The 18,891-nt window shown below is 50.1% G+C and overlaps 1 protein-coding gene across 6 annotated transcripts in view; it reads left to right on the plus strand.

The window, feature by feature from the left end:
- Nucleotides 1–7,267: 7,267 nt before the first annotated feature.
- The window catches only part of JAKMIP3 (Janus kinase and microtubule interacting protein 3), a 48,435-nt gene continuing 36,811 nt past the window's right edge, over nucleotides 7,268–18,891 (plus strand). For all 6 annotated transcript variants that reach the window (XM_023729903.1, XM_004374939.1, XM_023729905.1 and 3 more), the window contains exons 1-2: nucleotides 7,268–7,402; nucleotides 17,315–17,812. In XM_023729903.1, coding sequence (XP_023585671.1) covers nucleotides 7,268–7,402; nucleotides 17,315–17,812 — 633 coding nt within the window. The remainder of the gene's footprint in view (nucleotides 7,403–17,314; nucleotides 17,813–18,891) is intronic.

The following is an 18,891-nucleotide window of genomic DNA, read 5'->3' on the forward strand; positions in this document are numbered from 1 at the left end:
AGAAGGCAGAACCTCCTGAGCCACGGCCCGTAGCTGGGGGCAGCAGGTCTTTCTGGCTGTTTCTGTGTTTGGAGTGTTGGTACTCAGTAATTCTTAGAGCCGAGAGCAGCGTGCACAGTGCAAGCCCAGCGCATCCTCAACCCACTGAGTGCGGGGAACTTTGTATTGTAAAGACCCTCCCATCCCTTGGGGAAGTCTGCCATTCATCAGATGTTTCTAGATGCCACCCTGAGCAAGTGGCTAAAGAGCTGTTTCCAGAGTAAAACGCCTGTAGACTCAGGCAGCGCCACCCTCCCACCCACACGACGTGGCTGTTCGGGATATGCTGGGACTGCCCGTCCCCTGGCCGCACACTCCCAGCTCCTTCTCATTTCCCGACTTCAGTCAGGACCCCCACCCACCCACCCACTCCTTACCACCCAATGTGTTATAAGCGGATAGAGTTCTTAAAGGGACACAGATGTCTTTTCTTGTTACCTTGGACAGAGAGTACTCATTACCAACCACTGTTTCGAATCCACCAGCCGCTCCTTGAAAACCCTATGGGGCAGTTCTACTCTGTCCTGTTGGGTCACTGTGAGTCGGAATCGACTCGACGGCAACGAGTTTGGTTTTTTGGTTTTACAACATTTCCTCCACACTGGAAACCCTGGTGGCACAGTGGTTAAGAGGTATGGCTGCTAACCAAAAGATGGGCAGTGCGAATCCACCAGGTGCTCCTTGGAAACCCTTGAGGCGGTTCTTCTCTGCCCCTGAGGGTCACTATGAGTTGGAATAGACTCAATGGCAGTGGGTTTGTTTTGTTTTTTGGTGTTGACAAAACACGGGTTCTGAGAGGCTGTCCGTGAACAGAAGATCTCCGGTTGAGATGGAGTAACTAGTACCGAGCTTGTTCTGCCACCATCAACACCTGGAAACTGTGCAGACAGCGGGGCGGTGAGTGGTGAGTTGTTTGCCGGCACTGACCAGCAAGCAGTGCTGGGGTGGTACCCGGCGAGGAGGTGGCTCTGCTGAGCGTGTGGCTGGCCCCGGCGGGCGCTGACCAGCTGCTCTTCTGCAGCCCTAGCGAAGCACCGCCCAGGAGGACCTGCGGAGGCAGGGGTGGGAGTCCAGACTCTGGGAGCTGCAGGAGTTCATGGAGCCTGGACGAGGGCGACAGGCCTGTGGAGGGGGAGCCCTGGCAGTCTGAATGGGGTTTCACAATGGGCCCTTGGCTGTGGCTGGGCTCCATCTATGCAGGGGCAGGCCCCCGAGACCCAGAGAGACCACCCGCTGCAGGGCTGACAGCTGCAGATGGTCCAGCGGTGGGAGCACTGCAGCCCTGCCAGCCAGGGCGGACACCTGGCTGCACACCTTGGGCGCTAGGTTGGGACCCCAGAGAGGCTGTGCCGTGGGGGCAAGCACTGTTCTGAAGCCGGGCTTGGCAAGCTACGGCCCGCAGGCCACATTTGGACCACCACCTGTTTTTGTACAGCCTGTGGACTAAGAATGGTTTTTTACATTTTTTAAGGGTTGTAAAAAGAGAAGAAGAGGCGGGGAGGAGAAGGAGAGAAAGAGGGAGGGAAAGGAAAATAAAGCCAAGCCTGCAGGACCACAGGCAAGCTCAGAAATCCGTCTGCCAGAACAAAGGCAACGTTCTTTAGAGGAAGACACCCTACGACAGATCACACAACCAGCAAGCACATGCCCAGCACACAATGACAGAATTCAGAGACATGTGGAGACTGTGTGTCAGTTCAGTGGCTGTGGGGCTTTAGAGAGGGAAGCTGTATGTGAGTTTGAAGATAGAAAACAACTGAAAGTAGCTCATTTAAGCTCTTTCTGTATTTAGGCAGTAAAAGGAATAAGCCAGGGCCATGAGAACTGAAGTGTCCATCTGTGCCAAACGGAGGGTGTCTTCCCTGGCCAAAGTTTCTGGGGCTGCACCAGGCAGAGGCCCCTTAGAGGGTTTGGCTGGTATTGCTCCAGGGTCTGACAGAGGTTCTCAGGGGGCTTTAGTTGTGCTCATTGACCTCAAGGCCCACAGGAGTGGACATTACTTACAGACCAGCTCCTTCTTTCCTACACGGAGGTCAGTTCTGCCTGGCTGGATGAACCCCTGGAGCCACGGGGGATTCTGTTGATGGCTTTCCAGAACATTCTCTTCTTGCTTACTGTCTTTAACTCTTTTTGCTGGGATCTGTCCTTCTGGGTTTTTAGAAACTCTTGATACTCTTTCTGCAACTTTCTGGGGTCCGCCCTGGGACAGTGGGAGAGCCCAGCTGTGGGGGTGCTCCTCCTCGCCTGGGCTGGCTGTCCCCCACCAGCCATGGTGGCAGACATGCTCAGTCTGCAGGATCTCAACAGACAGCAGGCTTTCATTTTCTGCTCTCGGCTCCTGCATTCTGGACCCTTTTCGTGTACAGTATATGAAATTGTCCTGAGGCCAGGTACCCAGGTTTTGCAATGGAGCGCACCACTGGGCTCCAGCTGCAGTCTGTGAACCGCTGCGGGTGCTCTACAGGCCTCCCAGGAGTAAGGGGCGTGGGTCACCAGACCCTATAGGAGGGCCACCGAGCCCCTCCCAAGGTTCACCCGTGTTTGTTCTTGCCTTTCCTCTCACCACCCCTCCCACCAGCTCACAAAAGCCAGACATCCTTCTGAACCACCCCGACTTCTACCAGGTGCTTCCCCCAATGCAGGACCTCCAGGCACCCATCCCAGGGAGGAGAGAAAGCCTCTAATCAGGGCGCTTAGACCACCCGCCCACCCACCTACGCGGGGATGCATTTCCAACAACGCTGTACTTTCACATTGAATAATTTATCAGCATTTGTAGTTTATTTGTGCTATTTGAACCAATCAGGTTGCTTTAATAATTGTAATGATAAGTCAATCTAGAAGACATTTTTATAACTTCAGAGACTGAAGGCCACAGGAAAAAAATTTAAATTTCCATGTATATACATTTCGTGTTGTAAAGATGTGATCAGCTGATCAGTTAAAGGCTCTCAGGCAAAAAAATTATTACATTGGGGGCAGTATATGTTACATTATTCTGTGGGGTTGGTAGAACCTCAACAAGAAAAGGGAATACTGTAAAAATTAAAGAAGAGCTTGTTCAACTAATTTTAATGTGGACGACATCAGGCAAGTGCTGGGAATTGGGCTCTGGGGGAGGGGCTTTTACTGACACAGCACGCCTGGTGTGGTGTGGCGGTGGTCTCCGAGGAGAGGAGGAGGCTCCAGGCAGCCACATGACTCCTGAATAAGATGACACTGCCATCCCCACCCACCCCAGGAGCCGGCCATGGCACTGCCTTCTTCAACAGACCCGGTGGTGGCTGGTACAATGGATGATAAAGATGCTTGATGCTACTGCATAACTCAGGTGGCTCTGAAAAACTCAGGTGTGTGTCTTTCTGAAAGGTGATTTGGGATCATGCACATGATTTTGTACTGATTTCAATCGATTCGCATTGTAACCTATAAACCTGGCAACACTGGCTGGGAGTCATCGTCCCTAGTCTACAGAGCTGAATCTGCATGCTTCCCTTTGGTCAGCTCCTCTGATGGACAGAATTTGCACCCAGGCGTGGGGAGCCAGTTGACTCCACCGTCTGAGTAGTGGTATTAGTGTTTTCTAAGAAAATGAATTTTCAGTGGGAAAGGTGTGTCTGTGCAGGGGTTACCTGGAGGCCACACCTGGTCTGCCCCGGAGAAAAGCCAGGTCTCAGCTCTGAGGCCACAGCCCCTCACAGCCCCTCCCTCTCCGGCCTCCCCCTCTGCGGCAGCTCAGCCACCAGGCTCTCTGGAGAGGGGCCGTGGCTTCCCCAGGCACCTGGAGGTGATGGCCTGTGTGTCCTGCCCTAATGCTCAGCCACAGCCCACGCCCTGTTCCCCCTCCCTGTAGGTGCCACCCGGGGCAGAGCCGCACAGGACAGCCTTTGTCACACTGTGGCCTGCAGGGGCACCATCCCGTGTTCCACGGGTCCAGGTAGGTCCCCCGTTTCTCAGGGGTGCTGCTGCCCCTCCTGGGATGCCTGCCCACACCCCCTCCCACTGCCACGTTGGATTTTTATGTAAATGACAAGGACCAGAAGCCTCTGTGAGGTTAGCCTTTCTTTTCCACAGATAAAGTATGGAACCTGGAAACAACGTCCAATACTTTCAGCTTTATAAAGGTGGAAGGCACACAAGACCTTTTCTGGCCCAGGGTGCTCGTGAGTTACAGGGGGCCGCTTGTGACCGCTGTCAGACAGTGTAAAAATGGCTTGGAAGTGGTGTCTGACCTCCTCCAACCCCACAAGGGAGAGGGAAAACCAAGATCAACAGCCCAAGGCTGACTCCCATGAGGTGGAGGACAGACATACCTCCTCTCTCCGCCATCTTTACTAATTCCGACACCAACCATCCCTCACACAGCACTCTCTACTTCTTTGCTGGGTTGGTTAATTCATTGCAATGTCCACACAGAACTCACAGACCATACTCATGATTATGGGGTTTATTAGGGAAGTAACAGTTACAATTCAGGTTCAGGAACACCCAGGATACAGTTCTTCCATCAGGACAGCCTCTCCCCACCTGTGCTCCCAGGCACACCTCTTCCTGGTCCTCAGTCTCTGCCCAAAGGCACTCAGCTTTCTCTCTCCATGGGCTGGGAAGCCCACTGGGCTGTCTTCTGCTGCCGGGTTTCTGCTGCTGGGTCTCACCTGCTGGTCTCTCCTTCCTTGGTGGTGGTGGGCTCTTCCTCTCTGCTCTGGAATTGGCTCTCTTTTCACAATTATCCCATCACACAGTCCCACCCAATCACCTGGGTGGGAGTTACAAGCCCATGGCTAGAAAGGCCACACATAAAAATAATTAATGGCAGCACAGGCGGTTACCGTTTTCACTGGCTTCTGTGGTCCCTCGTCTTATACGGGCTTCACATTCAGTAGACGAGGGACCCCAGGAGAGGGGCTGCTGCCCCATTCACAGTGACGCTGCTGCCTGCGCCCACGGTGGGCTTACCAACCACGGAATCCCATCGTAAAGCTGCTTCCTGCCTTTAAAACCCCCCGCGTAAACCAAGGCCCGAGCTGTGAACACCGTGGAGATGGGTCTTCAGCAAGCAGTATTTATTACATCCTCGGAGACCCTGAAACTAGGGGTGGACAATCTAGGCTATTAACTTAATGACTCCCAACGCAAGGATGAGAAGTGCAGCCTGCCTTGCCGGACGAGGCCCTCAGGGGGAGAAATGCCCAGGTTCAGGCGAGGGACTCAGAAAGACACTGAATGCAAACATACCCTTTCCCCAACACTCGGGCTTTTCCTGAACAAACAGGCTCGCGACCCCTGCATGGGGCGGTCAGATTCAGTCCAGCAAAGCTCTGAGACGCGCAGCGCTGACACGCAGGCTCTAGTTATACCAGCAGTGCCATTTCAGGACGTTCAGTGGTGGCCACACGCGTGGGCCTCACCCGATCCCTGCACCCCACGCCTGGGCCCCGCCTGGCCCTGCACCCTCCGAGCTGAGGGCCTCCGCGGGGTCGACCGAATGAGCAGTCCTTCTCTCCATTCCCTCACCCCGCGGGCTCCCCGTCCCCCAGCACAGGCCGCTCCTGACGTGTCCCTCGAGCTGAGTGGACACGGGGGACTGAAGAAGCCCTTGGGTCTTGAGAGGAGGTTCTGCAACAGAAAAGAGGAGAGAGCCTGGGGTGGGGGAGACACAGCCTTAAATACACCACGTCCTGAGAAGGGCCTGTTACCGTCGTTAGCTGCTGTCAGGTAAACGCCGACTCATGGCGACCCCGTGTGTGCAGAGTAAAACTGCCCCAGAGGGTTTTCCAGGCTGTGACCTTTCAGAAGCAGATGACCAGGCCTGTCTTCCGAGGCACCTCTGGGTGGGTTTTAACTGCCAACCTTTCGACCAGTAGCCTAGCACTTAACCCTTTGTATGACCCAAGGACTCCTTGCTATCACTGGCACCTGGTAACTCACGGGGTGGCCGGGTGCCGGGCGAAGCCACAGGACTAGGGAAGCACGTGAAATGGGGCAGGACAGCCACCCTCCTGGGAGCACAAACCCCTCCGGCTATCTGTGTCACCCGAGTTTCCCAAATCCCTCCAGGCTGGACTGCAGATGTGGCGCCGCCTCTTCCAAAGCTCTAATTATCCCAAGGCTCAGAGCACGTCAGCTGCTCCCTGTAGCATTTGCTGTGACTAGGACTCGGGGTGACATAGACAGGTCCCCTTCTTTCTCCTCCTGCCACAATCTCTACAAACACTTCCCGAGAACCTGCATGGCCCTTGTGGGAAGGAAGAACCTGCCGGAAACCCAGCTCGGCTGGGCGAGAACAATCCTGGGTGCTCCCAGTGTCTCGGGGAGATCCACACTCGTCCCCCCATCTCCATACAAGGGGAGGGGGCACGGGGCCCATGGTGAACGGGAGGTGGCTCAGGGGTCATGAGGCCTCCTCAGCGTGGCGCTGGGTGCTGCACATTGGCCACTGTGGGCCTGGGGCATGTCGCTCTTCACTGGCCAGTCGGAGGGTCTGTGGGGACCCTGGGGACCTGGGCAGGTCTAAGAGTCTGTGGGACCCCAGGGGCCATGGCCTCCATGCGGCTGTCTGGGAAGCTCAGTTTCACACATGCCCTTGCCATCAGGTGAGCGCTAGACTGTCCTGGCACAGGGACACCCTCTGTGCAAAGCGTCCCCTGTAGACAGGTGGGCAGCCACCGTGGTCTGGGGCTGGTCCCCAGCCTGCGCTACTGGGTCGCAGAGCACAGTGCTGGGACAGGCAGTGAGAGGTCTGTCGCGACTCTGCCTGCCACACGTTCCCCAGTGTTGGGAGTCCTGAGCTCCCACCTGGCACACGCACCCCAGTGTTGGGTGCCCTGAGCTCGCACCTGGCACACGCCCCCCAGTGTCGGGCGCCCTGAGCCCCGCATGGCACACAACCCCCAGTGTTGGGTGCCCTGAACTCGCACCTGGCACACGCCCCCCTGTGTTGGGTGCCCTGGGCCCCGCCTGGCACACAACCCCCAGTGTCGGGCGCCCTGAGCCCTGCCTGGCACACGCCCCCCAGTGTTGGGTGCCCTGAGCTCGCACCTGGCACACAACCCCCAGTGTCGGACGCCCGGCCCTGCTGTTCTCTATCCGCTCACCAGATGTGCTTTCCCTCCAGGTGAGTGAGAAGATATAGCGGAGCTGGCCCAGGCCACCTGCCCAGAGCCTGGTGCGGACACCCGCCAGACGGAGCACACTCCCCAGGCGTCCCCTTCAGCCGCGCAGCCTCACAATGTCCAAGAAAGGGGCCAGTGGCCGGACGCGGGGAGACAAGGCGGAGGCGCTCGCAGCCCTGCAGGCCGCCAACGAGGAGCTGCGGGCCAAGCTCACTGACATCCAGATCGAGCTGCAGCAGGAGAAGAGCAAGGTGGGCCCCCCTCTGCGGCATCCCTGCCTCGGGGTAGTGCCTTCCAGGGCCTGGCGTCTCCCAGGGGGCGGAGGGTCAGGAACGTTTTCCAGGTGGCTCGGGGTGGACAGCTGGGGCGGGAGCAGACGCCCGGGCCGTGGGAGCTCCATGCCCGCGAGCAGAGTTGTCATCACCCCCCAAACCCCAGGTGAGTGTGCACCGCGGCCGCAGGGGCCTATACCAGGACCGGGAGCTGGGTTCCAGGTCTGCCCAGGCAGCCCCCACCTCTCAGAGTTTGGTCTCCCACCTGCAGAGGGAGGGTTTTGGCCGAGCAGGGCACTAAGGTTCGGTGTCGGCACGCTCCTGGAAGCTTCGGCCTCGGAGGAAGGGGCTCTCGGGTCCTCCCCAAATGCCCACCCGACCGGCTGAGTCTTGCCCTGTGAGGATGATTTATTCTTCACCAGAAGCTTCGTGGTGTGTCAGGTGGGGTGGGGGGCCTCTGGCTCGGGAAGCTGACCAGAGGTCTTCCCGCCCCCTCAGGGGACCCCCAGACACGTGGGGCACCCGGCATCGTCCCCTGACCTTGCACACAGGAGCCCCAGACGGCCCTGTTCCTCCTCCCCATTCTGCAGATGAGGGGAAGGAAGAGGTGATCCGTGAGGAGCTGGTGGTCGTGAACGCCTCTCCTTCACGGGGAAACGTGAGCAGCGACCTTGGTCGTGCGGTGAAGCGCCACCTCACGGACAGAGCTGCGCAGAGGGCTGTTCTCGTCTGCGGAGTCTGTCCCCCTACTTATAGCAGCGGCAGCAACACTGCGTCAGGATTTCACGCGCCGCTTGACCCACACACGTCCTCCCACAGCGTCCCCAGGGCGTGAGCCGGCCCTCGCTCACCTAGGAGCCCGCCCGCGTCTGCCCCGGCTCGGAGCCCGCCTGCCTTCTGGCACCAGGCAGGACCCTTGGGGCTGGCGTTGGAGCGGGGCAGCTCGGGCCCTCTTGTTATTGTAAAGGGACGTATTTATTTACTTTCTGAAGAGGCAGTAAGCCCTCCAGGAACAAAACCCAAACGGCATAAAAGAAAAGGCACAGTGCCAAAAAGCCCCCTTTCCTCCCTCCCCTGGCCCCCAGCGTCCCTTCCCAGAGGGGAGGCAAAAACAACACCATGGTGTGCACGGGTCCCCCTTTGCCCCTCAACTTCACAAAGCATCTTGTGGGGACATGTTCACTGTACGTGAGCCTCAGGCTCCTCAGTCTATGCAGGTTACCCCATTATGATTGATTCCAGCCATTCCGTCTGGATTTTGTTCCTTCAGGGCTGGTCGTACTTTACGTAATAACCTTGAAGAGAAGGCACCTTTTGCGGGGGCTCAGCCTTTTGTTCAGCCGTGCTCTTTTCCTCGCTATCTTTGTTTACAAAATCCCTAGTGGCCGTGTTTCCACAGAGATTTATTTATATGAGTGTCTCGCATTAAAAAGAAATCTCCAGCCTTTCCCCTGAGGAAACTTAATGCTTCTATGCCCAAAAGACTGGAAGAACATTTCCCATAGGCGTGTTGGGAGTGATGGGGATTTGGGGATTGGAGGTAACCCTCCTTGTTATCCACTGCCATGCCTCTCCGTGGGCAAAAACAGCCGTCTCTGCACTCCTGCCCCCAGCCCCACACGCAGCGGCCTCCACAGCCTCCCGCCCGCTGCCCTCGGAATCCTCTCTCTGTCTTTCCCTTCTGCGGGTTCAGCTTTCCTGCTTCTCGTAATGAGAGACAAAACGCCACGTGTTTCTAGAGCAGTGCGCACCCACCTGCTGGTGTGAAAGACAGTGACGTTCGAGTCTTTCTTGCTTTGCATGACTTACAGCGAGAAGCCGTACAGTGTCTGAAAGCAGTCGCCAGGACTCCTGACCCACTTATGCGAAAAATATCTGGAAAAGGAATTTGATATTTCCAGAAAGTGTCGAAATAGTCAGCGCGGGAGATCAGAGCTTTCCTGGCCATCCCCACTTGAGGACTGATTCTTGTTTTTATTTTGCGTTGGGTGGGGGGTGGGGGACTGGAGACAGCACCATTTTCCTCCCATTGGAAAGTCTTTCTCCAGCCCCTCCTGGGAGCCCTGCCTGCCTCCTAACAAGCTCCCACAGAGGGTGTTCTACCGACCATTCATCCCAGCCAGCAGGCTCTGGTGGGTCAGACGAGAGAGAGGACAAACCAGCACACCTACTGTGTAGGGGGATCGATGCCTGCTGCCCCCTGAACCAGCAGTGAAAATGGTGAAGCAGCCAAAGCCGTGTAAGGCGTTGCACCCACACAGCTCCGTATGCCTCAGACCTTTATAAAGGAACACAAGGCAGCTTTATTGTAACTTGAGAAAATCGTTCCACGAAGAAAGCATTTGAGAGATGTCTCCCTGCGGCCCCACAGTTGTCTCCATGGACACAGCCTCCTGGGGCCTCATTAAATCTGAGGTCCTTGGCTGATGCAGCAAAATGTCCTCAACTTCTTACATCACGGGGGTCCCCTTGGGCCCGCAGCCAGAGGAGGCACAGCTGCCGTGTGTCACTGGTGTTTGGAGGCGGTTCCACCTTCCGCAGCATCTCCAACTTTCACCTGCTGTTAAAGACAGGGTGCAGCTGGTGGGTCTCCTCCTTCAGGGGTAGATGCTCCCCCTTTAGCTGCAGTTCGGGTGCCCAGTGGAAAGGCAAGGTGAATGCTCCATCCTTTAATTTTATTTACCCAGTTTTCAAAGTTCAACCTGAGAAGGCGACCGGGTAGTTGTTTCATTAGGAATATTTGGCTTTAAATACACTTGCTGGGGTTCAATTCATTGCAAATCTTATCCTTACTGAAGCTCAAAGTGTCCCGTTTTTGGCCAGTGGGAGCCTCTTCAAGGTGGTCCCTGAATCCTTTGACATGACCTAGCAGTCCTCCTTGCTGTCTGTTGTATCACGATACTCCAGGCTCAGCCTGCTCATTTCCTGCCCTCAGATTCTTCTCCGCTTACTCTGATTTATGTGAATGGTCGATGTTATTTCAAGATCACCATCAGGCACCAGGCCTATGCACTGCTACTGGGCGGATCATTGTCTTAGGGCCCCTTTAGTGGACACAGCTAGGAACATACACACACAAACCACATGTACGCGTACATATACACAGGCACGTATATTTGATGGACTATAACAGGAGGGCAATATACACATACACATAATATCCAACACTCGTCTGTCAGTTTTCGTGCTGTGGTGGCTTGCATGTTCCTGTGATGCTGGAAACTATGCCACTGGTATTTCAAATACCAGCAGGATCACTCATGGTAGATAGGTTACAGCAGAACTTCCAGCCTAAGACAGACTAGGAAGAAAGACCTGGCAATCTACTTCTAAAAAAATTGACTGGTGAAAACCTTATGATTAGCAACAGAACATTGTCTGATACAGTGCTGGAAGATGACCCCCTCAGGTTGGAAGGCACTCAGAAGATGACTGGGAAGAGCTACCTCCTCAAAGTAGAGTCGACCTTAATGACATGGATGGAGTCAAGCTTTCAGGACCTTCATTTGCTGATGTGGCAAGACTCAAAATGCGAAGAAACAGCTGCAGACATCCATTAGTAATCGAAACATGGACTGTATGAAGTATGAATCTAGGAAAATTGGAAGTCATCAAAAATGAAATGGAACACATAAACATTGATATCCTAGGCATTAGTGAGCTGAAATGGACTGGTAATGGCCATTTGGAATCAGACAATCATATGGTCTGCTATGCTGGGAATGACAAATTGAAGAGGAATGACGTCGCATTTGAGATCTATCCTGAAGTATAATGCTGTCAGTGATAGGATAATATCCATACACCTACAAGAAAGACAAGTTAATACGACTATTATTCAAATTTACACACTAATCAATGCCGAAGATGAAGAAATTGAAGCTTTTTACCAACTTCTGAAACTGATTAAACATGCAATCAAGATGCATTGATAATTACTGGTGATTGGAATTTGAGAGTTGGAAACAAAAAAGAAGGATCAGTAGTTGGAAAATATGGCTTTGGTGATAGAAACGACATGGGAGATGGTATGATAGAATTTTGCAAGACCAACAACTTATTCATTGTAACTACTTTTTCAACCAACATAAACGGACTTCGCTGAATGGAATACACAGGAATCAAATCGACTACATCTGTGGAAAGAGGCAATGGAGAAGCTCAATATCATCAGTCAGAACAAGGCCAGGGGCCAGCTGTGGAAGAGAACATCAATTGCTTATATGCAAGCTGAAGTTGGAGCTGAAGAAAATTAGAACAAGTTCATGAGAGCCTATATCCCACCTGAATTTAGAGACCATATCAAGAATAGATTTGGCACATTGAACACTAATGACTGAAGACCAGACAAGTTGTGGTATGACATCCAAGGACATCATACATGAAGAAAGCAAAAGGTCACTAAAAAGACAGGAGAGAAAGAAAAGACTAAATGGATGTCAGAATACTGTGAAACTTCCTCTTGAACATAGAGTAACTAAAGCAAATGGAAGAAATGACAGCATAAAAGAGATGAACAGAAGATTTCAAAGAGCAACTCCAGAAGACAAAGTAAAGTATTATAATGAAATGTGCAAAGACCTGGAGTTAGAAAACCAGAAGGAAAGAATATGCTCGGCATTTCTCAAGCTGAAAGAACTGAAGGAAAAATCAAGCCTCAAGTTGCAATACTGAAGGATTCTATGGGGAAAATATCAACAGAAGAAGCATCAAAAGAAGATGGAAGGAACACATACAGTTACTGTACCAAAAAGAATTGGTCGATGTTCAACCATTACAAGAGGCAGCATACGATCAGGAACCGATGGTACTGAAGGAAGAGGTCCAAGCTGCACTGAAAGGATTGGCAAAAAACAAGGCTTCAGGAATTGACAGAATACCAACTGAGATGTTTCAACAAACAGATGCAACATTGGAAGTGCCCACATGTCTATCCCAAGAAATTTGAAAGACAGCTACCTGGCCAACCGACTGGAAGAGATTCATATTTGTGCCACCCATTCCAAAGAAAGGTGATCCAACAGAATGTGTATATTATCGAATAATATCATTAATATCACAGCCAAGTAAAAATGTTGCTGAAGATAATTAAAAAGTGATTGCAGCAGTACATAGACAGGGAACTGCTAGAAATTCAAACCAGATTCAGAAGAGGACGTGGAAGGAGGAATATCATTGCTGACATCAGGTGAATCTTGGCTGAAAGCAGAGACTACCAGAAAGATGTTTACCTGAGTTTTATTGACTACACAAAGGCATTTGACTGTTTGGATCATAACAAATTATGGATAACATTGTGAAAAATGGGAATTCCAGAACACTTAATTGTGCTCATGCACAACTTGTACATAGACTCAGGAGGCAGTTGTTCGAATAGAACAAGGGGATACTGTGTGGTTTAAAATCAGGAAAGGTGGGTGTCGGGGTTGTATCCTTTCATCATACTTATTCAGTCTGTATGCTGAGCAAATAATCCGAGAAGCTGGACTATATGAGGAAGAATGCAACACCAGGATTGGAGGAAGACTCATTAACAACCTGCGATATGCAGATGACATAACCTTGCTTGCTGAAAGTGAAGAGGACTTAGAGCACTTACTGGTGAAGATCAAAAACTACAGCCTTCAGTATGGATTACACCTCAACATAAAGAAAACAAAAATCCTCACAATGAGACCAATAAGCAACATCATGATAAACGGAAAGAAGTTTGAAGTTGTCAAAGACTTCATTTTACTTGGATCCACAATCAGCACCCATGGAAGCTGCAGTCAAGAAATCTGCTGCAAAATACCTCTTTAAAGTGTTAAAAAGCAAAGATGTCACTTTGAGGACTAAGGTGCACCTGACCCAAACCATGGTATTTTCAGTCTCCTCATATGCATTCGAAAGCTGAACAATGAATAAGGAAGACCAAAGAGTTGTGGTGTTGGTAAAGAATATTGAATATACTATGGACTTCCAGAAGAACAAACAAATCTGTCTTGGAAGACGTACAGTCAGAATGCTCCTTTGAAGCAAGGGATGTGAAACTTTGTGTCATGTACTTTGGACATGTTATCAGGAGGGATCAGTTCCTGGAAAAGAACATCATGCCTGGTAAAGTAGAGAGTCAGCAAAAAAGAGGAAGACCCTCAATGAGATGGATTTACATAGTGGCTGCAGCAATGGGCTCAAATACAGCAACGATTGTGAGGATGGCACAGGACCAGACAGTGTTTCATTCTGCTGTACTTTGGGTCGCTACAAGTTGGAACTGACTCAGTGGCACCTAACAACAGCACACATAATATATGCGTGTGTGTACATATGTATGAAGATAAAATACCTTTAAGTTCATACTGACATTTATAATTTCCAATTCAAATTGAGGACTACAGGGTTTTTATTTAACCTCTCCTTTGTTACATCTGTACTTCATTCTTTCACACCAAAAATCCTTGTTCTTAAAGAAACAGGAGATGATAGAATTATAATATCCCATAATTATCCACATTAAACATATAATAGTTGCAGAATACAATAGTTTCAGTATTAATACTATCACCACTATCTGGAAAAGGACAGTGAGAACAGCAGCACAACTGGAAGAATGTAATCAATGTCACTGAACTGTGCATGTAGAAATTTTTGAACTGGTGTATCTCTGGCTATGTATATTTTCACCAAAAAAGAAAAAAGGTCCTCCAAGGTCGAGAAGGGAGAGTGTTGACATGTTGTGGGGTTGTTAACCAATGTCATAAAACAATATGTGTGCTGACTGTGTAATGAGAAACTATTTGTTGCATAAACATTTACCTAAAGTACAATTTTAAAAAATCTTAAAAAAAAAATACTATCACCACTAATTATGATTACTGAGAACACTTCTTTTCATATATTCTCCCTATTCTCCCCTCAACTGTTATGGTGGCACTATGTGTGCATTGCCAGCTCATATAGCCATGACACATTTTACTTTCTCCCTTTCTACCTTCATTTAATGTTTTTCCCAAGGAATTCCAAGGTATTTCTTAATTTTCCCATCAAATGTGTGCAGACAACGCATACCAGTCACTCCTAAACGGAGGTCATAGGTGACTCCATCTCCCTCATGAGCATTCAAATGTAATTCTACAAGTAACGGTATTTAATGCTCACCATGTTAGTGGTCCTTATGTTGATGTCTCTGCAGTCATTTTGGTTGTCTGAAGCTCATTCTCCAGTAGATCCTTTATGAAAAGCTCATGGGAGCAACATTACCTGAATTCTTACATGTTGATAACAGTGTATCCATGCCCTTCACATCTGAATATTGATTTTACTAGATATAAAATCCTTGCCTCACATTTTCTTTCCTTGAGTATCTTAAACGTGTTACTCACTTTCCTCTGATATAAACTATTGCTGTCAGAATGCCTGGTGATAATTTACTTTTCTTTCCATTTTTAGTTATGCAGTCATTTTTTCTTCGATCCCCAAATATTCTTTTTTCTTTAAAGTTACTGTAATATGTTTTGATGTTGGTTGTTCTAGGTCATATTCTCAGGTACATAGTGTGTTCTTTCAATAAGTATTTTCTTTTTTTTTTCTGCTTTTGGAAATTTTTCTTGAATTACACCTATTCCTCACCTATCGACTGTCTCGTGATCTGACATTTTGCATTTACGATAATAGTAAAAGATCTACTATCTGACTATTTTGCACATTAATGTACTTCTGGCAGTAACAAATACTGAGGTGCAAAAGAGGGTAACGCTGACTGTTATAGCTAAGGTTGTCTGTCAACTTGGCTGGGCTATGATTCTCAGTGGTTTCGCACTTAGGTAATGATGTAATTTGGCAGTTATGTAATGATGTAGTCATCCTCCATTTTTGTGATTGGATGTGGTCATCTTCCATTTTTGTATAACACTGATTTTTGCATGACAACCTGGTCTTTGGAACCTAACCATGTCGGTAAGTGAGGAGTGGGTGTATAATTTTTAGAGATTGTTGTTTCCTGGCTTCAGTTTTCTTCTTCAGGGACTCCTTTTATTCCTATGTTGGATCATCTTTGCCCATCATCAGTATTTATCATTTTTCTCACGTTATTTTTATCTATTTTCTGATTTTTATTTTTAAATTACCCCCCTTTTTACCTTCTATTTCTCTCAAGGCATTATTTGTTGTGCTTATATGCTCTTGTGTTCCTTTTATTTAAGTATTAATTCCTAAAATATTTCTTCTTTTATTTCTAATTTTTTCTTACATCCTGGCCATTATTTATAAATTCTTCTAATTCTGATTTATGTTTTTATTTATGTCTTATGTAATTTTCTTAATGTTTTTTAGTTCCTTTTGAAATAGTCCATTATATTTTTCATCTGTTTTAGTGCATTTTAGTTTTCCTGAAGAATCCTAATTGGCTTTTGTGTCATGTAATCACTGGCTGATTCCATTCAGTGGGTTCTGCTGTTTGTCCCTGTACCTCTCCAGAGTTACACACGTGGGCCCGATAACTGGGAGCCATGCAGTCATTTCCTCAAGCATCCTCTGGCTATTGGAGAGGTAAAAGGGCAACTTTGAAAATGCACAAATGAACAACTTCCACCAGCTTTCCACCTGCCACTTTGCTTGTTGCTTGTCCTCGTGGCTACACCAGTTGGGCTGAAAAACACAGAGGAATGTTTGTCAGTGCTCCAAGAACTCCTTTTTAAAGGCCCTTGGACCCCAAAGGTAGAATTCCTTTCCTGGCCAATGGGGCCTGCGGGACGGGCCCACTCACACCTAGCACCAGGTCAGGGCGTCATCTTGGTGCTGACACATGAGTCCTGCTGCACTCACTCAGTGCTCCTGAGCACGTCTGCGTGCTCCATGGAGTGACCAAGTAGAGGTGAGAGGAGGCTGGTCATGGGCCGTGGGTGTGCCCAGTGTTGAGAGGCTGGGAAGAAGGGGGTGCAGAGAAGGTGGCAGGGAGCAGCCCATCAGGTAGGCAGCACACAGATGAGTGTACAGGAGTCTACACTGGGTATTTTTTATTTCTCTTATAAATTTTAAACTTTTTAAAGAAATCAAACTGATCAGTCTCGTCTTGTATGAATTCTGCCTTTGGAGATCTGGTCAGAAAGCTGTCCTCACACACGTTTAGGTAGTTAGCCATTTTCTTCATCTGTGTGAGTGCCTCCGGCCAGTGGGGTGGTGGGACCAGGAGCCCAGAATGGGAGGTGATGGAGGGAAGACAGTGAGGAGCATGAACCCCAGGTGTCAGCACCTCCTGACACACTGGCCACAGCGCCCTTCCCTTCATGCTTCAGTGTTGTTTTAAGCATCTGGAAGGAAACAAACATTCAGTCCAAAATTCTCAGCATTTCCAAATATCTAGATACTAGACATCATCGAGGGACAGCTTAGCTGCTTAGATTTGTTTCCCTGTTTTTGCCAAGAATGTCACAGGATGTAAGCACAGCACCCGCAGTGTTTGGGTGTGAAGGGGGTGGGCAGGGCTGCTGGAGGACCCCCAGCTAGAGAGCACAGCAGCTGCAGCCTGCTCCCTGCAGGGCATGTCGGAGGGGAGTCTTTCCGCTCTCCTCCTCAGCAGATTCACCTGAGAGGTAACGGTTTTGCCCTTTTCTGCGTGACCTCCTCCTACAGAACAGATTTCTGTGGACCTGTGTGTTCACGATGTTACTCCCCAGGTTGACAGGGCTTCCACGTCACATGTTCTCCGTGGACCTCCCAAGGGTGCACGCTCTTGTCCTGCACCAGTGAGGTTTGACTGCGATCTCTAATGGACATTTTGAGGGAAATTCTTTAATAGAAGATAGCTCCCTGATTTGCACCACAACGAAAACATCTGTCCAGCACGTGAATTCGGTTTTGCCCAGCGAGGTGGGCTGGCCCCCAGACACTGAGCGTCTTTCTCTGTTGCAGGTCAGCCGGGTGGAGCGGGAGAAGAACCAGGAGATCCGGCAGGTGCGGGAGCATGAGCAGCACAAGAACGCCGTCCTGCTCACAGAGCTGAAGATGAAGCTGCACGAGGAGAAGATGAAGGAGCTGCAGGCCGTGCGGGAGGCGCTGTTGCGGCAGCACGAGGCCGAGCTGCTGCGGGTCATCAAGATCAAGGACAATGAGAACCAGCGGCTGCAGGCCTTGCTCAACACCCTGCGCGACGGTGCTCCCGACAAGGTCAAAACGGTGCTCCTCTCTGAAGCCAAGGAGGAGGCCAAGAAGGGGTTCGAGGTGGAGAAGATAAAAATGCAGCAGGAGATCTCTGAGCTCAAGGGTGCCAAGAAGCAGGTGGAGGAGGCGCTGACCATCGTCATCCAGGCAGACAAGATCAAGGCGGCCGAGATCCGGAGTGTGTACCACCTGCACCAGGAGGAAATCACCAGGATCAAGAAGGAGTGTGAGCGTGACATCCGCAGGCTGGTACGTGGCGCCGGGCACGGTGGGTGGTCGGGCCAGGTGCAGGTGTCTTCTGGCCTCCCGCCGGCCTGTGTTCTCAGCACAACGCACCGCACACCACCACTGTGGGCTCTAAGGGCTCTAGAGACGCAAGACTATTAAAAGCAGAAGGATGCAGTTCAGAAGAGGTAACAGAGTCAGGTGCCCACAGGGCAAGAGAAACACTAGCCCTCTGCCCCCATCTGCCAACCCCTCTTCTACTCCCCATCCCTAGTTTGGGCTGGAGTCCCTGGGTGGCACAAATGGTTAATTGCTCAGCTACTAATCGAAAGGTTGGTAGTTGAAGTCCATCCAGAGGTGCATCAGAAGAAAGGCCTGGCAATCTACTTCTGATAAATCAGTGACGGTAAATGCTATGCAGCACTGTTCTACTCTGACACATGGGGCCGCCATGAGTTGAGGTTGACTCCAGGACATCTGCTCTGTTTTTTTTTTTATTCCTAGTTTAAGCTAAAACAAGAAATCTACAAGTTAGCAGTTCCCCCAAAAAGGGTTTATGAAAAACTTCCCCCTTCTTAGAGTCCCAGGTTAGATTTAAACCCAAGGAGAGTTCACTGTTTTGATGGCTTGAGTCACACACTTCACAAAGAAGGGTTCCATGGAGTCTGCAGAACTCTCTGGATCGAGAAGGCGGAGGCTCTCCAGCTCCATTTTGCTCTTAACTGACAGGGGAAAGCTCGAGCCTAATGTTCCTGCTTGAAAAGCCGTTGTCCACCATCACAGGATTGCGCTCTTGGTGTCATATCTAAGAACTCTTAGCCTAGCCCAATTCCATGAAGACTTTTCTCCTATGTTTTCTTTGAGAAGTTTTATAATTTTAGCTCTTACATTTAGGTCTATGGCTCATTTTGAGATAATTTTTGTGTATGGTGTAAGGTAAGGATCTAAATTAATCTTTCTCGCCCAGCACCATTTATTGAAAAGACCGTCCTTTCCCCATTGAATTGCCTTGGCATCTTTGTCAAAAGTCAACTGACCAGAAATACAAGGGTTTACCTCCGGACTCTTCATTCTGTTCCATTGATCGATATGTCTGTCCTTAC

The sequence above is a fragment of the Trichechus manatus genome, unplaced genomic scaffold (genome assembly GCF_000243295.1).
Source record: "Trichechus manatus latirostris isolate Lorelei unplaced genomic scaffold, TriManLat1.0 scaffold00031, whole genome shotgun sequence".
Lineage (NCBI taxonomy): Eukaryota > Metazoa > Chordata > Mammalia > Sirenia > Trichechidae > Trichechus > Trichechus manatus.